General features: G+C 35.7%; 2 protein-coding genes across 4 annotated transcripts in view; one reads left to right on the forward strand and one right to left on the reverse strand.

The window, feature by feature from the left end:
• Nucleotides 1-13,812, forward strand: part of Naa35 (N-alpha-acetyltransferase 35, NatC auxiliary subunit) — a 102,333-nt gene extending 88,521 nt beyond the window's left edge. For both annotated transcript variants that reach the window (XM_076846136.1, XM_076846135.1), the window contains exons 15-23: nucleotides 1,175-1,241; nucleotides 2,827-2,925; nucleotides 3,428-3,606; nucleotides 6,977-7,113; nucleotides 7,905-7,972; nucleotides 8,721-8,861; nucleotides 9,028-9,150; nucleotides 11,838-11,918; nucleotides 12,968-13,812. In XM_076846136.1, the coding sequence (XP_076702251.1) occupies nucleotides 1,175-1,241; nucleotides 2,827-2,925; nucleotides 3,428-3,606; nucleotides 6,977-7,113; nucleotides 7,905-7,972; nucleotides 8,721-8,861; nucleotides 9,028-9,150; nucleotides 11,838-11,918; nucleotides 12,968-13,027 (955 nt within the window). In that variant the 3' untranslated portion in view covers nucleotides 13,028-13,812. The remainder of the gene's footprint in view (nucleotides 1-1,174; nucleotides 1,242-2,826; nucleotides 2,926-3,427; nucleotides 3,607-6,976; nucleotides 7,114-7,904; nucleotides 7,973-8,720; nucleotides 8,862-9,027; nucleotides 9,151-11,837; nucleotides 11,919-12,967) is intronic.
• A 4,830-nt stretch (nucleotides 13,813-18,642) lies between these two features.
• Golm1 (golgi membrane protein 1) overlaps nucleotides 18,643-20,647 on the reverse strand; it is a 64,254-nt gene continuing 62,249 nt past the window's right edge. For both annotated transcript variants that reach the window (XM_076846139.2, XM_076846138.2), the window contains exon 10: nucleotides 18,643-20,250. In XM_076846139.2, the coding sequence (XP_076702254.1) occupies nucleotides 20,174-20,250 (77 nt within the window). In that variant the 3' untranslated portion in view covers nucleotides 18,643-20,173. The remainder of the gene's footprint in view (nucleotides 20,251-20,647) is intronic.

Below are 20,647 nucleotides of genomic sequence, written 5' to 3' on the forward strand. Positions count from 1 at the left end.
TGTTTTGAAACTTCCTTCTGGAGCATTGTTTCTTAAGTTTCTCTTTAAGAATTCAGGAGTTTTGCCAGAATATTTATGTATGATTTTCTGTTAATTGTACTGGAATTCAGTCATTAAGGTATAAAAGTCTCCCAAACAGATCCTTTTCCCTGTTATTACATTCTTAATTATTGCCTTCATCTGTTTCTTTTTTCTTTCTTTCTTTTTTTTAGAAATCTTGGTATTCTAGGTGTTCTAGATCTACTGAATATTTAAACTTGAAAATCATTATTTTTAGATCCAGAAAGTTGTTTTAAGTGCTTTATTTTTATCTTAAGTTATTTTCTTACTTTGATATTAAAGATATAAGGAACCTTTCAATATTTTTTAATTCCATCAATTCCTTGTTCTAAGTATGCTTTTTTTTTTTTTTTCCTCTCTAGTCTGCTAGGTACACTGTCATTTTTTGTTGCATTATTATGGCTGTTAATTTTGAGGCTCTTCGCAGAGTGCTTACTTGTGGTAAAAATGAATACCAAGTTGTCAACACTGATGATCTCTGTAAGAATATATATATATATTTTTAATCTTCCTATCTGTTCAACTTCCAGTTCCCTCAAGGTCAAGAAACAGGTACCTTGGAGACTGCTCCAGGAAGGTATTAATCAGAATTGTTAACTGAAACAAGGAACACAGCAAGGAAACTACTTTGTAAAGAAAGAACATAAGGTGTCAGAGGGATGAATTGATGAATTGGTGGAAATTTATAGTCTGTGGTTGGAAATGGGGATACATTTTGAAAGAATTAGGAGACACTGTTTTCTTTGTAGCTATTATCAGGAGCGCAGTCCATGTGGATATCAGTTTTAGGAAAATATATGGTTTTGAAGTGGGTTTGTGGAAAAGTGGGACTTTGATTTTTCCTTTTCTCCTTGCTAGTTTGATCTTATTAGATTGAACTTAGATTGTCCAAATTTAAAGCTAAAGAAATTGGAAATACCATACACTTACTCTGCACAACATAGCAGTAGTGAAATGTTTCTTAATCTAATGCTAACATTCTGTAACTTGGTAATTTTTCTGGTTCTGTTTTCTACTTTTCCCTCCCTCTCTGTTAATAGCACACACCGTAATCACTGCTTCTTTTATCTAAGCCAGATAGTTTGATGTTAATGATGTGAATATTCTCTTACAGATGCTGCCTGTATAATAATCACCAGGCTAAGGACTGTATTGACTCCTTTGTTACTCACTGTGTTCGGGTAAGATCTATAATTTGGGTTGTTGTGATGGATGCTCTAAAAATTTTGGGACATAAGCCCTTTAATGTTTTTAATTTATGCATTTTTATTATCTATTTCTTCTTCATATTCAGTGAATAAATTTTAAAAATGCTGTCTCCTCTTAACACCTGAGTATTAACACTTGACTTTATAATCTGTAGCCCTCCTGTATGGTTGTTAGATCCAGAGGAAGCCTAGGATGGCCTCTCACTGCAACCTGAGGGGCCACAGGCTCCCAGCTGGGAAAACGGCATTTGTTCCTAATTTTTTTTGTTTTAAATGAACATAGAAATTTACTTTTTTTGACCTTATAAGATTTACAACATTCTTATATACTGCATACTACCTTAGTGAGAACAGGATTTTATTAAAATTAATCTAGACAAGGTCATAAACTCTTTTTTTCCAAGCCTCAGATAATTAGGAAAAATGCAAACCTTGTAGTAGATTAAATTATTCAAAACATTTTTTTAAGTTTAATTTTATAAGCATATCTCTTAGAGAAATCAACCAGGTAGCTCTTTGGGGCCTAATTTCGTTTAATAAATATGTATAGCAATGCAATGTGGTGTGGCAAAAGAACAAATTGGTAGAAGATCAGATTTCATTTTTATCACTAGCATTTTATGAGGCACATTGCTTTTAAACTTCTTGCTCTTTAAAGAATAAGATGCTAACTCAGGTTTGCTATCTCTTAATTTGAAATGCCTGGGACCTGAATTGTTTCTGAATTTTTTTAGATTTTAGAATATTTCCATAGACTTTATGAATTAATAAGTATCCCTAATCTAAAAATCCAAAATGCTCCAAAATCTGAAACTTTTTGAGCATCATGTCAACATTCAAAAAGTTTTGGATTTTGAATTTTCAGATTAGAGATGTTCAGCCTATACCTCCTCTGTACCTCTCTTTGGGTAGTTGATCAGAGGAGATATAAAATTTACTCTTCAGTGATCTTACTCATATTTTTAAAATCAGAGCATTCTGCCACACATGTCTACTATCTGATTAGTGAAATGTTATTTTATGAGAGCACTATATAAGGAGAATAGAAAAACCTTACAGTTTATACACATGGGCCATTACTCAAACCATATAATTGTTAGGTATTCTGTTGTATTTAAAGTAGCACAGAAACTTCAGCTTTGAACGCTAGATTTTGGATTAAAATAAACAAATAAAATTATCCTCTTGAAATTTCAGGAAGATATCTCAAGATTGAAGGAAGATTTTTGTCATTTGAAAACAAGTTTCACCAGCAGCCACTTTTTCTTTTGTTTTTTCTTCCCACATTTTTTAAATTGCTGCATTATAGTCATACATAATGGGATTTGTTGTTTCATGCTCATACATGAACACACTATAACAGTATAATTTCATTCTTTTTTTTAGTTATTGATAAATTCTGGTGTTACATTCTTTAAAAACTAGCACCTGTGTAGGCATGATTCTTAAAATACTCAGCATTTTTCCCCTGAAGCCAGATTTTGAGAACGTGGAATGTTGATTCTCTCGTGTAAGGAGATGCCACATTGGTTGTTAACAAATTATATGTGTATTACAGCCATTTTGTAGTCTTATTCAGATCCATGGACATAACAGAGCTCGGCAGAGAGATAAGCTTGGTCATATTCTTGAGGAATTTGCTACCTTGCAGGATGAGGTAAGAGCCAAGTTGCCTTTTTTTTTTTTTTTCCAAAAATTAATTTTCACGCTTTGCCTAGATTTTCAAAAACAATTCTTTGGAACAATAGTTTAAATATTTAATTTTTCACTATATGAAGGTTCTAGGAAGAAACAACAATAATCCAAGCTGATAAACAATTTATTTCTTTGATGAGGATAAATTTTGAAATATTATAGACAACTATGATTTTATAGCAAATTGACATAATAAAAATTTGTTAATTTTTAAGTTATTTTGTGGGAGCAGTGATATTTATTGACAGTATGTGTAAAGACCTTAAGTCAACTATTTGTATTTTGTTATTTAAAATGGGTGCCTCTTAATTAAAGAAGTATTTAAGTAAATGTTACCTTTGTGAATTGAGAACTTTGCATATAAATCTAACTAAAAATGCATTTTAAAGTAGGATCTTTGGGTAATGAGATTTTTAAGTTCTCTTATTACATTAAAAAAACTCAATGTTATGATATTTTGACAGGCAGAGAAGGTTGATGCAGCACTTCACACTATGCTGTTGAAACAAGAACCCCAAAGGCAACATTTGGCTTGTTTAGGAACCTGGGTCCTTTACCATAACCTTCGAATTATGATACAGTATCTTCTAAGTGGCTTTGAATTGGAACTCTATAGCATGCATGAGTACTATTACATATACTGGTAAGAGAACAGTTTGAGTTAAAATTGGTGGATGGAGTGTATAAGATCTGAGAGAGCATCTGTAAAATAGTGTAATATCAGAATACTCATTCATTTAATACAGTTTAGATGTAGGACAGTTGGAAAAATGGCTGTTGAAAATTAGAGCTGCATCAATTTGAATGTCTTTAGTGCTGTAACATTTTACAGATGTTTTCCCATCCATTTGAATATTTATGTAAAAATCAATAAAAGTGGCCCCAAAGTAAATATATTAATTGAAGATCTTTTATTTATTTTTATGAAGAAAACTCATTTTGCCCTGACTTAAGAGCACTTAAGTAGTGGCTGTGAATGTACTTGATGGAGTGAAAGTTCACAGTGAAACCAGGTCTTATTTCTCCTGGGAAGAAATCACAGCCAGGATGATCACTAAGAACATAACTGTTTCATGCTCTGGCCCTGAAACTTAGTGTTTTAACTCTGGAGTTGATGAGGGATGATCTTTAGGAGATTAGTTCTTCCCTTTCATTGGAGGACATAATAAAGAAACTTACTAAGACAGTGTGTGTTGGCATTATCTTAGGCATGACAAAGCTGTCATAGAAAATAATTTTAAGAACATTGAGTGTTAATGAATTCAGGTATCTTGAACCAGTCCTAGTCTGGCAAAGTATGGAGATAATTAAAATTACCAATTACCTGTGTTGCTCATCACAAACACCTAAATTTGGTAAACTTTACATTTCGCCTTTTAAAATCTATTTGAGTTTATTTAATTTAAAAAATATTCTTTGGAGTCACTGCTCTGAAGAAGAAAAATAATTTTTTTCTACTGTTATTAGCAGCAAGGAATTTTAACAGAACTCTCGGTTATGAAACTTGAGTTTGAATATTGACTGTGATAATAAGAGAATAATTTACTTGTTATATTTTTCAACATTTATATAGATAATACCAACTAACCCATGCTACTTAGAATACATTTTGTAGATATAGTAGATATCTATAGTAGCTCATAGTAGATATTCCTCTTGATTTTTGTAGAGGAATGGGCTCAAATTTCTTTTTCTTTGTGCTTGAGGTACCTACTTGGAAGCTTTTGCTCTTGTTTTCTCAGATGAAAGTATAACTTTTTTTTTTCTCAAAGAATTGGGATCTTAATTCAGCAAATGAATGGTAAATATACCGTTAAAATTCATAAGCAGATTCATACCTTACTAACAAAAGAAATGTTAATTTTGCCTATAAGTACTCCTGTGGCCTTCATGTACTGACCTGCTTTTTGGCTTCAAATTTAGGTTGGACTCCTATATTTTCCAAAATAATCTGTTGTTGTTCATGAATGTGATCCCCAAAGCATGTTGACCCTTTTCAAATGAACAGCAGAAACAGTGATTCTTCATTGTTAACATGCACCATAGTCACTTACTGAACTCAATCCCTAGAGTTCCTAGGTTAGTAAGCGTAGCATAGGACCCAATTTTTACTCCTAATTAATTCAGAGGTGACACTGCTGTGGATCCACAGGTGGCAATTTGAAAACCATTGGTTTAGATAATTATATGTTAATTTTGATAAAGCACTTTGTAAAAAGCTCATGGAAGTACCTGATGTTTGAGAAGAAAGGCCTGAATCCTGTCTGATTCTCCCTTGATTCATCTGTCCTTCGATTAAATAATTTAGAGATAGAAGGCACCATTAATTTTTCAGATTTAAAATAGAGGAGATACATACATATACATAAAATCTCCTCAGATTTTATATTGTAGAGGAGAAAAATATTTCATTTGTATTTGTATCCGTAAAAGGATACTATAACAAATGCTTTTCTTTCTTTTTATGGTACTGGGGATTAAACCTGGGGCACTGTATCACTGAACTACATCCCAGACCTTTCTGTTTTTTGAGTCACCCAAAGTTGTCCAGCTAGCTTCGAACTTGTGAGCTTCCTGCCATAGCTGGAATTACAGGCATGTACCACCGCGCCCCCCCCCCCCCCAAATAAATGCTTTTCTTAAATCGAGTGCCAGGAGTTATTTTCCCTTCATATGAAATGAGATGCTTTTTGTTTATCAGATAAAATTACATTCCCTTTTTCCTTTAGCTTAAACACAATAGTTGGTTTAGCTTCACAATATAATACTAAGTCATTCCATTTGTCTATACTAGTTTCTGTTTTATTTTAAAATATTTTGTTTTGTATGGGTTTTAGTATTGTAAACTGCCTTACATTTTTCTAGAAAATATTGAAAATAGGCTCAAACTTAATCATGAAGTTTCTTACAAATATTTTATTTTCACTTACTGTAGTTCGTTTATTATTGAGTATATTACAAAAGACATATTTATATCCCAGGTTGGTTACTTCTCAGGCTTGGTTTGTTTAAAATTCTGAAAAATTAAGTATGTGGTAGAATATTTTGCATTTATTGACTAAGTTACAAGCCTAAATGTTTTTATGTTTTTAGAATGGTATTGTGTAATACCAGTAATTTTATGTCATTTTCTGCATTTCTTTGTTTCACTTGCTTTGCTTGCTTTTATGATTAGTAGGTAAAAAAATTTTTTTTCTTAATAGACCTAGATGAAAAGTGTCCTGATAATAAAAACAATTTAGTGGGCATTCATTTGTTTTATGTATGTACATATTTATCAAAAAGTTATACTCTTTATGTATGATGTGTGAAAGTACATTACTGTAATGTATAACTAGAACAAATTTTAAAGAAAAAAGTTATATAAAATGTGAAAAGAGAAAGTCAGTGAGTTTTAATAAGGTTATTTCTTTCTTTTTCTTTTTTTGGGGGGGACCAGGGATTGAACCCAGGTGTGCTTAACCGCTGAGCCACATCCTTAGCCCTTTTTATTTTCTTTTTATTTATATATATTTATATGTGTATATAATGTATGTGTGTGTGTGTGTGTGTGTTTGTGTGTGTGTGTGTTTGTGTGTGTTTGTGTGTGTGTGTGTGTGTGTGTGTATCTCCCCCCAAGACAGGATCTCTCCAAATTGCTTAGAGTCTCCCTAAGCTGCTGGCTTTGAACTTGTGATCCTCTTGCCTCAGTCTCCCAAGCCACTGGGATTACAGGTGTGCACCACCAGGCCCAGCTTAATGCTTATTTCTTATAAAACCTAATCTATTATTGAATATGGTCATCAGTTGCCATAAAACCTTAAAGCATAATAAAACTATATATTTGGGACTGAAGGTATATAGTCAGTGGTAAAGCATGTGCTTAGTATGTATGAGGCCCTGGGTTCTATCCCTAGCACCTAAAGGTAAAACAAATAAATTAATAAAAACTATCCATTATTACGAATACATGTGTTGATAAAGCTATCTAATTTAGACATGTACTGTTAAGTGACGTTTTTGTGTCCTTCAAGGTACCTCTCTGAATTCCTTTATGCATGGTTGATGTCAACATTGAGTCGTGCTGATGGTTCACAGATGGCAGAGGAAAGAATAATGGAAGAACAGCAGAAAGGTCGTAGCAGTAAAAAAACAAAGAAAAAAAAGAAAGGTGCTGTGGACTTCTTTTCAACTTACTAAAGAACAGTGAAGTGTACTTTTAACAATGAAATAGATGGAAAGCTCCTTGTGAATAATCGTAATGAGTGAATTAGTCATTATATTTTAGTTCTTCATCCCTTCAGAGATTAAAAAGTAGAAACTGAGCCCCAGTAATAGTGATTAAGCCCTTTTGTTTCCTTTCCTTGCTTTCCTTTTATTTCTTTGCTGTTCCATGTATCAGGAGATGTTGTATCAGAAAATATCCACATGGAGTTTTCAGGCCAGATAGGTTAGGGAACAAGATATGGGCAGAACCAGAGGGCTTAAAAGGGAGATAGTTTTACAGCTAGGCACAGGAAGGTAGCACAGAACTCCTGTGGCATAGTCCAAGAACCATGAGCAAAGAGAACTATTTTAAAGGGACTGCATAGATCACTTATGGGCAGATATCACTACAATCATGAAATACTACTTTGTGTTTCCTTGGGATTTAAGCAGTTTGTGTTGGTTATTGAATTCATGGGTTTCCCTGTATTAACAGGTTAAGTCTTTGGTGAATTCAGAAAGGTTTAAAATTACTTCATACTAGAATTTTACAGCTATAAAATTATTGTTAGACTTTCAGTTGTATTATTTGCAAACTTTGGTCTCAGACCAAAATTTAGTCTATGGGAGCAAAATGAAGTTTAAATTTAATAAACACGCTGAAAGATCTTTTAAAATTAAATTTTCTCCTACAATAACATAAGAGGAAGAGAGGAAAGGAATATAGAAGATTTTTTATTTTCTCTATAATTACAGTTCGTCCATTGAGCCGAGAGATCACAATGAGCCAGGCATATCAGAACATGTGTGCTGGAATGTTTAAAGTAAGTTGTTGAAGTGTATTGCTGTTATGCAGTCTATTTAAAATGAACTCTTTACCCCTTTGCTTAAAGGTTATTCTTTTTCAAGTCTAGTTGTTTTCAAGAAGCATTTGAACCCTGCTGTCAGACATTTTGTAAAGTATATTGGTCTTTGTTTCATCCATGGCCAAGTTAATGTCTGACAGTCCAATTGACATATGTGTAAAACAGGTAGTACAAGAAAGAAGAGCTTACTTCTCATAAACAGGAAAACTTTCATGGATGTGATGGATTTGGGTATTTTTTAGGAGTGTGTTAGTATGTTAGGAACAATGAATGGCATAAGCAAAAGCATGAATTTTTCAGGAGACAGTGAGTCAAACTTTTTAAGTTGTTTTTGGCAACTACAGAAATAATTTGAAGCAACTAAAATGCGTAAAGCAGAACCAGGTTCAGTGATACACACCTATAATCCCAGCAACTCTAGACACTGAAGCCTCAAACTTGTCAGCTTCAGCAACTTAGCGAGTCCCTGAGACCCTGTTTCAAAATAAAAACCAAGCTGAAGATGCAGTTCAGTGGTAAAACACCCCTGCATTCCAATGCATGGAACATAAAATAAGAGTGAATAATAAGTCAGTTTTTCCTCTTCCTGTTTGACTTCTGAGCCATGAATCGTTTCAAATGTATATAGACTACCATTTGTTTACAGTATTATTGAAGATGTTTACTTTTTCATATTGCTTTCCTTTTCTCATTTTCTTTTCTTCAGACCATGGTAGCATTTGACATGGATGGTAAAGTACGCAAACCCAAGTTCGAACTTGATAGTGAACAAGTTCGATATGAGCACAGGTTTGCTCCATTCAACAGTGTGATGACCCCGCCGCCAGTGCACTACCTACAGTTCAAGGTGAACCTACTTGGTGAAATCTTAATGCAGTCTGATCTTAGACTTTCTTAGAGATGTACTGTTCATACTTAACCAGCTTGTTTTAAAATAGGTAGTCAAACACTGTATCATTGGGATAGATAATGAATATTATAATATTAAATATAATATTCTCCCTTCTTTTTAGGAAATGTCTGACCTCAATAAATATAGCCCTCCTCCTCAGTCACCAGAACTGTATGTGGCAGCTAGTAAGCACTTTCAGCAGGCAAAAATGATTTTGGAAAATATCCCCAACCCAGACCATGAGGTAAAACTGGATTCTAGGGGGGTAAGCTTGTAGGAAATAACATATCTTACTACCGTGTGAACGTTATATCACACGGTTATATCACACAGACTGTAATTTTTTTGCCAAGGATTTCAAATAGCTTTGCCAGCCTAACCTTAAGTCTTAAATATGAAAAATGATGTGGCCATTTATCACAGGAACATTATTTAACCTGACCATTTAACAGCTATTACTTTTAAAGACTTTATTTTAAGCTATCAGAATAAACTTTGAAAATAAGCACAATATAAAGTTTCAGGCTTCTGATATTTTAGTAATTTGCTATATTCCTAACTTTATTGAGATACATTTACTCTCTAAGAGTTTCTTTTAATGGGTACAAGTACATACGTGCACAAACAAGAACTGAGGGAATGAGTGATGAATGTAAGAGTATTTGCTATAGCAGGGTATTTCTAAAAGCAAAAACAATGGAAGAAACTTAAGCATTCATCAGCCAGGAGTCTGATAAATAATGACATATCTATTTATTGGAATATTAGACAGCTTTAAGAAGGATAAGAAAGATCTTTATGTGCTATAATGGAGTGTTCTTCAGAATGTAATGTTTAAAAAGGTGCAGGACAGTATGTTGTATACTGCCATTTCAATCAAAAGGGGGTGAAAACTATGTATGCAAGTATTTTCTTATGTTAGTATATAATATCTTTCGAAAGATAATTATTGATGATGTGTTTGACTTAAGAGAGCTGATTGCCTTGAATGAGAGATGGGCTAGGATATAGTTCATTGGTAAAGCATTTTTCTTACATGTGCAAGGAGGCCCTGAATTCGATCCCCAGTGCCACAAAAATGAGACAGGAGAGAGATTTTTGTTGGGGGGTGGGGTGCTAGGGATGAAACTCAGGAGAACTTTATCACTGAGCTACATCTATATTCTCAGCCTTTTTATCTTTTATATTGAGACAGTCTCTCACTAACTTGCTGGGGCTGGCCTCAAACTAATGATCCTCCTGCCTTAGCCTCCCAAATTTCTGGGATCATAGGTATGTGCCACCACTGCACTTGGCTGAGAGAAACTTTGAAAAAAATCAAATTCCATCTAATAAAGGAAAATAAGTGGTAATATAAAAAATTTCCGAGACATACCTGTAATAGATGGCATATTGCATTTAGTAGGAATTTCAATCACTTAATAAAGATTTATTGACCACTTATTGTCCTCACCAGAAAATACAGAGAGAAATTCTAGCCCTCATGGGTAGGTGGGGTCAGGTGCTGGAATCATACATGCAGAAAGACATAGGGCAATTAATGCCCAGGATATTTTAACAGCAGTTGAGGAGTTGTATTCCTGGAGTGGGGGTGGGGAACATAGGCCTGAGCTACTTACTGGAGGGTTTTGAGTAGAGGATCAATCAGATCTGACTTGTGATATAGACTGTTGCAGGGCAAAAGGTAGAATCTGGGGACCCAGTCAAGGAGCAGACCATAGGATTAGTGCTGGAAAAAGGTGGTGATAACAGTAGAGGTTATCAAAAATGATTGCCTTCTCCTTATATTTTAAGAACAAGTTTTCTGGATTGCCTAGTGGGTTAGATGTAAGATGTGAGAGAAAAAAAAAATCAAGGATAACTTCAAGGATTTTGACCTGAACAACTGGATTCATTGATTAATGGGGGCAAGACTGGCAGGGGCGGAGTTTGGGACATGTTAAATTTGAGCTGCCCATTAGACTTGGAACTGTCAGCTAAGCAGGTGTGGATATCTGATGAGTTGAGTGGGAGGTGATGCTGAACTTGTAGTAATGTATATTTCTATTGAGAAATCTGGGAAAAAGCAGCAGTAGGAACTTTGTGGATTATTCTCTTGAGAGAAATCCAGAATTTTGTTTCACTATTGTGTTCAAATTCTTGTGTCCAAGTGAAGCATTTAAACAAGTGTTGGTCAGAAATAACAGTGAGGGGGCTGGGTTGTGGCTCAGCAGTAGAGTGTTTGCCCAGCACGTGCGAGGCCCTGGGTTCCGTCCTCAGCACCACATCAAATAAATAAATAAAATAAAGATATTGTGGCCAACTGCAACTAATATATATATATGAAAGAAAAAGAAGTAACAGTTAGTGCTCAAAGGACACTCAGCTTCTTGCCAGGCATATTCTGAGCTCTTGTACACTAATGTGTCACTTAATGAAGGAAGATGTGCTGAGAATGCTTTGTTAGATGATGTTGTGTGGACATCATAGCATACTTAAGACAAAGCAGTTTGGCTCTAGGTGATGTCCTATGGGACCACCATCACATATGTCATTGCAAAACAACATTCTGATGGCCAAAACATCATTATGAAGCACATGACAGTATATGTTAACTCACTTAATCCTCACAACAAATCTTTGTGAAACAGGTAAAGTTATCTCCGTTTTTACAGATGAAGAAACTGAGGAACAGAGATTAGAAAACTTGCCAGAAGGCTCAGAGCTTTTTAGTGCCACAACTGGGATTTGCAAACATACACCCTTACTCTACAGTTCATGCTCCCTCGAGGGCTGCAGATGCAGCAGCCTTTCCACGGTTTCAGAGTTGTCTGAAATGGAGTTCTAAAAATGCCTTTATTTAATAAAATTTCAACACTTTCTTTGTGCCAAATTCTTATTCATGTCTGTAACAAGCTTTTGACTATGAATTTTGTTTTGTTCTTGTTTTAGGTCAGTAGAATTTTAAAGGTTGCAAAACCTAATTTTGTGGTTATGAAGTTGTTGGCAGGAGGACACAAAAAGGAGTCAAAGGTAAGTACATTGTGGAGAAAATTATTGTGAAATTTCAAAAAATATTACAAAAAAAATCGTAGACAAAATGAACAAAAGTCATCCTAAAAGATTTTTATCAGCAAAATATAAATTAACTAAAGCTTGCCCTTTTTTAAAAAATTTTTGGTACCAGGGATTGAACCCAGGGACACTTAACCACTTAGCCACATCCCCAGCACCCCCTCCCCCACTTTCTTGAGGCATAGGATGTTACTAAGTTGCTGAAGGTGGCCTTGAACTTGATGGTGATCTCTTGCCTCAGTCTCCTGAGTTGCTGAGATTATAGGCATGCACCCCCATACCTGGGTTGACATGTTTTGTGACTAAAAATTTTGAGTCTGCTTTCTTTCCCCCATTCATGTAAATTACTGAAAAACTTGGGATAAAAAAGAAAACGGATAAAAACAAAGATATAGGAAAAGTACCAAGTACTTAAAAGTCATCCACTTTTAGGAAGGTGAATGTTTCAATAACTGAAAAACTTCATTCTAAAACCTCAGAAGATGTGAGTTTAGGCTTCCCTTGGTAATGCAGTTATATCATCAGTGTCACTTCAGCCTGTTAGCATTAGTTCTGCATAAGAGGCCAAGGCCATAGCGCTTTTGGTGGCATTTGTGTTTCACTTCATTTATTCTCATTGTTTCTCTATTATCTTTCTTTTCTCTAGCTCTGCTTTACTAATGACTCTCATTTTATTAGTTAGTACCATCAACAACCCTGAAAGTAAAAATAATTTTATTTCCTGGTCTAATTGAGTTTCTTTTGGTAATTTAAATTCATTTTCCTTTTAACCATTTTTGGAAGATAGAAAACAGCTGGTCAGTATGTTTTGTGATGACCTTCATTAATCCAGAAACAAATAATTTATTCCTCCAGGTTAATTCCTGACTTATCACTAAAACCAATTTTTTATCTCTTTTGTGCTGCCTCATTTTTAAAAATACAAGAAACTAAAAATAGTGTTTGTTCTGTTTACTGCTTAAATACTAGTAAAAGCAGCAATTGACTTTCTGTGTTTTCTTTTACAGGTTCCTCCTGAATTTGATTTCTCTGTTCACAAATATTTTCCTGTTGTGAAACTTGTTTGAGAGACTGAAAAGGTGATAGAATCTACTTTCAGATTCTACTCTCAGAGGATATATCCATCAGTTTTACCACATAACGTAAAGTGAAATGGATTTCTTGGATAACAGCCCATTATAAGGAATACTTTTTAGTTTGACAGCCTTACATGATGTAAATGAAAACTGCTGTTTTAAAGTGGTTTATTATGTTCCATGGATGAAACTGGTCTTATTGAATGCATTGATGAACGTTATATGGTTTTATTACAGATTTAATCATAAATCATTTTTTATGAATGATTGAGTGAAAATAGTGTTTGTAAAGGATAATAAATTTCTTGACAAAAAAACAGTGCATCATTGGAGATGAAAACCAGTACCACTTTGTTGATATATGTTGATAACTGAAGGTGTTTGCTCTTTACAGTTTTTGCAGTTGAAAAACAAATTATCCAAAAGTAGTGTTTTTTTAATCTCTAAGATACAAAAGGAGGCTGAATAACATGGAAATTGTGAGTTTGTGTGTCGTGACATAGATATAAGAATACAAATATTTAAAAGAAATCCTATTAACTTACTTGGGACACTTAAAAGAGTACACATTGCTTGCTGGTGACATTTAAATGGGAGCAAGGTAGAAAAATATAGATTGTTAAATTTTAGGTCTAGATTTAAATGTGGCATGTTCCTTTTCATTTACTTTATATTCAGTTTAATCCGTGAAACATATTCAAGTGGGGTTCTGTTCAATATACTTTGGCTTTGAGAAGTCCACCTGTTCCAACAAGTGCTGGGTGCCAGAGGCCCTACCCTTCCTTTCCTGCCCATTTCTCTTCCTGTCTCTGCTCTGGTGTTTACCATGGCAGTTGTCCAGGTCTTTGGGGCCTTCCTTTTTAGGGGGAAATACTATCAATAGAATGAATTACACTGTGGTTTAAATTAGTTTTTGCAGTTTAGCCTACACCTAGCAACAGTTCATTTGTTTTATGGTAGAGGTTCTGAGCTTTAAATATCTTTTTTTTAAAATATTCTTTTTAGGGGGCTGGGGTGGTGGCTCAGTGGTAGAGCATTTGCCCAGCATGCGTGAGGCACTGGGTTCGATCCCCAGCACCACATAAAAAAAAAATAAAAACAAAATAAAGGTATTGTGTCCATCTACAACTAAAAAATATAAATGAAATATTCTTTTTAGTTATAGATAGACACAATATTTTTGTTTATTTATTTTTTATGTGGTACTGAGAATCGAACCCAGGGCCTCACACATGTGAGGCAAGCACTCTACACTGAGCTACAACCCCAGCCCATTAAATATCTGAATTTCAGTATGACACTTTTGTGTGTGTGTGCATTTGCTAAGTAAGGGTCAAATCCAGAACCTAGCCTCATGCATGCTATAGGCAAGGGTTTACTGGTGTGCTGTATCCCCAATCCCTTGACACTTTCCTTAAAATCATAATATTAAAGCTTTCTCCTGGAAATACTTTTAAGCAGCTATCCTCACTGAACTTGCCTACCAGAAAGGAGGTAGTTTTAGGGTAAAGATGTTCCTGATTCCTCAGCTAATGAAGTAGTCTTGTCTCTTTCTCAGAGTGGTAACACAGGCCTTAACCAAAAATAACAGGGAGCCTGAAATTTCAGAACCCAAAAGTCTTAGAAAAAAATGACCTGTACAATAAGAAACTTTTAACTAGGGAGACAAAGTATATTTTTGCTCCATCCATTTACTTTGTTGAGAGAAAAACACTGTTTGGATTGGTAATTTCTAAAATTTTAAAGAAGGAAAAGAAATGTTAGGAAATATGCATTAGAACAGCAAAGAATCAAAGGAAAAAGTATAAAAGAAAGGGCACTGACAATGAAGAAGAGAGAGCCTGAGGCAAGTTATAAAGCTGAAAAATTATTCTTCCTTGCCAGTGATCAAGATATGAAATATATTTTTTTTTTTTTAAAGATTCTTTTTTTTTTTTTTTTTTTTTTTTAAGAGAGATGGGGAGAGAGAGAGAGAATTTTTAATATTTACTTTTTAGTTCTCGGCGGACACAACATCTTTGTTTGTATGTGGTGCTGAGGATCAAACCCTGGCCGCACGCACGCCAGGCAAGCGCGCTACCGCTTGAGCCACATCCCCAGCCCCAAGATATGAAATATTTTTAAAAATACGTAAAAGATGGCTGGAGTTGTGGCTCAGTGGTAGAGTGCCCGCCTAGTACGTGCGAGGCCCTGGGTTCAATCCTCAGCACCACATAAATTAAAAAAAAAAAATACTTGTGTCCAAATATAACTAAAAAAAAAAAAAAAAAACCCTCTTAATATAACAGGAGATTGCTTTCTTTAAAGAGGATCCTATGGTATTTTTTAACCACTCTGAGTGAGTCAGCAGGCACAGAGGAAAATTACCAAGGTTTCTGTTAATTAAAAAACATTTTTTGAATCTTTCCAAATACAAAGAGTATTCCTATTATTAGCTCATTATCAACTAAAAAGCTAAGGATTAGTGTATGTCATTAATAGTATCTTGTGCTTTCCTTTTAAGTAGCTTTAAATATGTTTTTTTAGAGGTTTATAACCAGAAAAAGTTCTTTTAAAAATCTTTTTACTAAAAAATCTATTCCAAGGTTCTAAAAAATCAACTAAAAAACCAAATGATACTGTCTCCCCTCAGCAGAGCTTATAATCTTATGAAGAATGCAGAAAAGCAGACAGGTGTTTAAAATGCAATGAGGAAATGCATTGTACTAGTTGCTATATTTTGGGTCTTGATTTCCCCCAAAGACCTATGATTACCAAGTCTTGGTCACCAACCTGTGGCACTGTTAGAAAGTGGTAAAACATTTTAAGAGGTAGGAAGTTAGGTTTTTAGGAGCCATGCCCTCAGAGGGGTTATTGGAAGCCAGTGGTCTCCTCCAGTTGCTTTTCTCTCCTTCCTGGTTGCCTTGAGGTGAATAGCTCTACCACACACCCTCCTGCCACAGTGGACTGTGCAACCATAGGCCCAAGCAACAAGGCTACACAATGAAGTTCTGAAACTGTATGCCAAAATTACCCCTTCCTTTAAAAAAGTTAAAAAAGTCAGGTATATGTCACGGTAACAGAATGATAAAATATTGGTTTAGGACCACCTCACATGGAACCATCTTTTCTGAGCCCTGAAGGCTCAAGACTCTTTAGCTGATAAAATGAGCCTATACAGGGAACCAGGATACGCACAGGCCTGGAGATAAGAGGATGGAAACTGGGCTAAAAACGGAGCATGAAAGGGAACTGGAGAGATAAGGTTGACAGGAAAGGAGAAGGAATTCCTCAAGAACCTTGGTGGCTTTTATGCAGGGAAGTGAGGGGACCAAATCAGATCTGCTTGCCTCAGAGTGATTCAAGGAGTATGAGTGGAAGTTGGTTACATATGAAAAAAATTGTTTTAACTCAGAGTGGTTAAGTGGGTGGAGCAGAGTGGATGGAATCTGAATATTTTACGTATGGCTAATAGGAAGTGGTAAATGAATGGCTGAGTTTGTGTGGAAATCAGGGGTGATTCAGAATTTTTTGGCTTTGGCAACTAGATGGACGAGGTGCCCTTTGCTTATGTAGATAGGAGACCAGTTTGGGCATAAGGATTTTCTAGAGATTGTGATGTCTTTGGGATATCCTGATTGTTGGCAAGTAGTTTTGCCTTAATCTGAAAAATGTAATCTGAGGTGATTGATGAATGGAAGACCACATGGCCCTAGACATGTAAATTAATGCTTTGGGGGTTGTAGTCGTTTAAGGATTACAGGAAAAAGCTCACGTTAAACACACCATACCACTGTTAGGTAAATTGCTGTGTCTGTTTTATTGTTTTGCTTTCACATGGTTTGATTTTCTGACAAATAATATATTCCCTTAAGTATTAGTCAAAGAGCACCCTATTTAAAAGATTTGGAAGAAGCATTTGCTTCTTTTGTTCCCCCCTGGCTGTGCTTCTGGGTGCTGGAAAAAGAGGCAACAGGAAGATAAGCATTATGCAGGGCCACACATAGCTAAAACCAGTAGCAGAAGGATGAAACTAGACCCACAGATCTGGCAAGTGAAAGTGACTGGTGACACTAGGGAGAACTCTTGCTTGAAGCGGGACAGAGGCTGGAAAATAGGTTGAAGCACAGAGTCCGGTGAAGAAATGGAAGACTTGACTCAGCTGGTCTTGAGGAATATCTATACTTTCCCCTACTCTATTCTAGGAAGATTTGGTGTGACTGGAAAACATCACAAACTGCAAGCCCTACAACTCAGTTAAACTCCACTATTCTCTGTCTCAAGACTTAATCTTTGCTTAGGAATGCCCTATTTGGCCCTTTTGTGCCACTCCCACTTCATTTCTGCCCTGCGCCTTTGGCTTCCTCTAGACTCCCAAGCCTCTTCTGGCCAGTACTACAGATCCTCTAAGTTTACACTGAAATAAGATAGCCCAGGAAGGCTCCTCCCTCTCTTGATTAGGCCTTGTCCCTTAACACTGTCTTTATTTTCCTAACTGTAGCATAAACTTGAGATTGAAAAACCATCTTCCTAAGACTTCATACAGTGTGAGTTCTAGTCATTGATACTTGCGCTCTCACTTATGTGCTTGTGAGGTTTCTTTAAAGATGTAAAAAGACATCCTGATGGCAATAATCCATCAAAGTGAACTGACTTAAGAAGGCAAGAAAGTCACTGGGACCTTGGGACTTAGGAAAGATGTGAGAACACAGGATGTCTGGGATGCAGAATTGGGAAGTCTGGCAAGTTAAAGTGTGATGGCTGATCTTTGCAGTATTGGTTTAAACACAAATTGGTTTATCACATGCCTCCAAATCTAAGGAGAACAGGGAATCAGAATTGTTTCTGCAGTGAGGGACTATAAAAACTTGGGATGACTGAACATTTTCATTATCCTTGTTATCCTACACCTGACAAGTGTTTAAAATATTCGCTTCTGAAGAGTTGAGATGACCTGACATGTTTGCCTTCACATTAGGGTTTTTACTGTAGTCCTCGAATACTGCCTTCCACACAAATAAGTGTCAGCTTTTGGAGGACCATGTGATGATATTATGCAGCAGCTCCCTGAATGAGGCGCAGTACCTGCAACATCTGCTTAAAACTCTAAAACATTAGTCAACCTTCAAGGACAGCATGGTGCTTTATGTCACCTGTTGACTTATATAATAAACTCTCATAACCAGAGCAAGGAGATTGTTACATCAAGGTTGTTCTTTACAGGAAAATATAAGTGTAGACCATTGGATAAACTCTCAAAACTACTCTTAAACAATATTCTCAAAAACAAAAACAAAAAAAAAAAAAACGTATTGAGTGAGTCATAAGACTTAGGTGAATATGTTTTTTCTGTGAAAAGGTAGATCAGGGAGGTTCCAGTACTGTATTTCACTACATTGTTGAGAGATATTGGGAGTGGGGGGCTTACATCAGAACTCTTCCTTTGGCATATCTCTTAAGGTTATGTGGAAAAGCAGCTTGGTCATAAAACAGTAACTAATTCCATTAAAGCTTTAACTTAAGGCAAACCCACTATCCTTAACCAAAAGGTAAAAGCTCAATCTTTAGGAATCTAGTAGGGGGTGAAAAGAAAACAGCTAAAAACAGTGAAAGTTATGAACACAGTCTTAAATGTTGAACAGATTACTTTATTTCTCAGCAATTCTATGCACATTAAACAGATGAATAGATTTTTTTTTTCCTAAGTGAGAAAGCAAGAGCAAATTCACGTCAGCCCTAAGACCGAGACACAAAGGGAAGTTGGAAAAGGACTGAGATAAAGTCTGTTAAGGTTCCTTCACATTGTTCTTCAGATTGCCCTTTCTGGATGGACAAATCTTAAATGACTGCATAAAGGATATTACATATGAGGAACATTCAAGTTGGGAACAGTCACAGAACACACAGAGACCCTGCCTTTGGTGACTGCAGGGCAATATGGACCAGCTCTCCAGGTAGAAGTCCCACAACTTTTGGGCCCAATTTTCCTCTCTGAAAATCAGGGTGTTAATCAAATGATCCCTGAGGCCCAAGCATCTCAAACCCTGTGAATTCTTCTACTTCACCCTTTAGAAGAGTCACTGAAAGTAAGTCATTAGTATGACTTTGCCAGTGATTGGCAAGTGGTAAGAGCCTGCTTACCAATAGTATTGACTGACTCACACTTAATGCATTATCACTGAATTATGATTAAAATCATTTCATTAACCTTTGATTTTCAAATCATTTTGTGCGCTAAATGTGTAAACTGACAAAAACAACTACTGCATTTCTCTCACCTTTCTAAACATTTCCAATTTATAACACTGTCTGTGTCCTTCAACATCAACCAAGTTTTTTCTTTGACTTGGGTAATAAAGAAGCTGCACATCTGTCCTCAGTGCAGTACCTGTATGTCCATGCTCTGCTGTGGGCATGCAAATGCCAGCTCTGTTAAGTCTAATTCAGTCATTACTTGACAATACATACTTACTGGAAAAGGTTTCACTTTGCCCACACATATGAAGCAAAGAAAGTAGAGAGCAAAAATGTTCAAATTATAAATCACTTGGTAGCCTCCTGTACATTAGAGAAGACAGTTTTATATGAGTAGTCTTTTCAAAATTACCACACAAAACATCGTTGTATTTAGGCTTGTTTAAAACTGTTTTCGTTAATAGAGCTCTTCGCCATTGATTGTCTGAATCAATCAGCTAGTCCTTCAGTGTGTGCCAGTGAGAACAGAAATAGGGGCTGATTGGCACTGGCACTTGGCACAGTGAGAAGGGAATTCCAGAGGGAACCCAGGAAGTTCTCTGTGTGCAACCCATCTCTCTTTCATCTGAGAAGGACTCTCCTGCAGAGTTGGATTCCAGAATAAAGAGGTGCTAGTGTCATCACACTGGAAGAACTTGTTTTCTACTTTTGGTGTTGATCTTCTAATGAAGTAACTATTAGCCAGAAAAGTTTGACAGATTTTGACATTCTAGCGCAGACACTTTAAAAGTACCCCCCCAAAAAACTGTCTTAATCCCATTTTCCTACAGAAAGTAAAACTGTACAATAATCATCTTTAGATGTACAATTAGTACATTTCACAGTTTTGAGTACTCAGTCACTTGTGAATATTTTGTAGTGATCTCTGTTCAGTCCTGATGTGATGTATGTGATTCCAGTTTTTCAGAGTGTATGATTCTGCTTTTCATGCTGATCAAGTAAATTTATGGTGTCTCTCTTCTGGTCTTCAGCATTAAAAACTGAAAAGGAAAAAAGTTGGATAATATTCTAATATTAAACATGTTGAGAAATCAGTCTGGGCACATCCCATTTCACTAAGTTCCTATAAACTGTCATAAAGAGGACTGTATCTCCCATATCAATGTTGTACTTTGGCATTTCATTTCAAATCAAGAAGACAATAAACAGATGTATATGGCCAACATTGTACTATGAAACAAAAGCTACAACATCTAAAAACTTGGCAGTGGTTTAATACACTGAAATAAATCCATGGCCCTCCTGTGCTGCATGACTTCTTTACGCGCACTTTACCAGCCCACACTGCCTCCCAAGAGCCTTGGGAGTCTTGCAGCTTCAGGCCACTTGTTACTCAAAGTGCTGTATACAGAATTGATGTGCCTTCCATCAACAGGT

The sequence above is a fragment of the Callospermophilus lateralis genome, chromosome 2, assembly GCF_048772815.1.
Source record: "Callospermophilus lateralis isolate mCalLat2 chromosome 2, mCalLat2.hap1, whole genome shotgun sequence".
NCBI lineage: Eukaryota > Metazoa > Chordata > Mammalia > Rodentia > Sciuridae > Callospermophilus > Callospermophilus lateralis.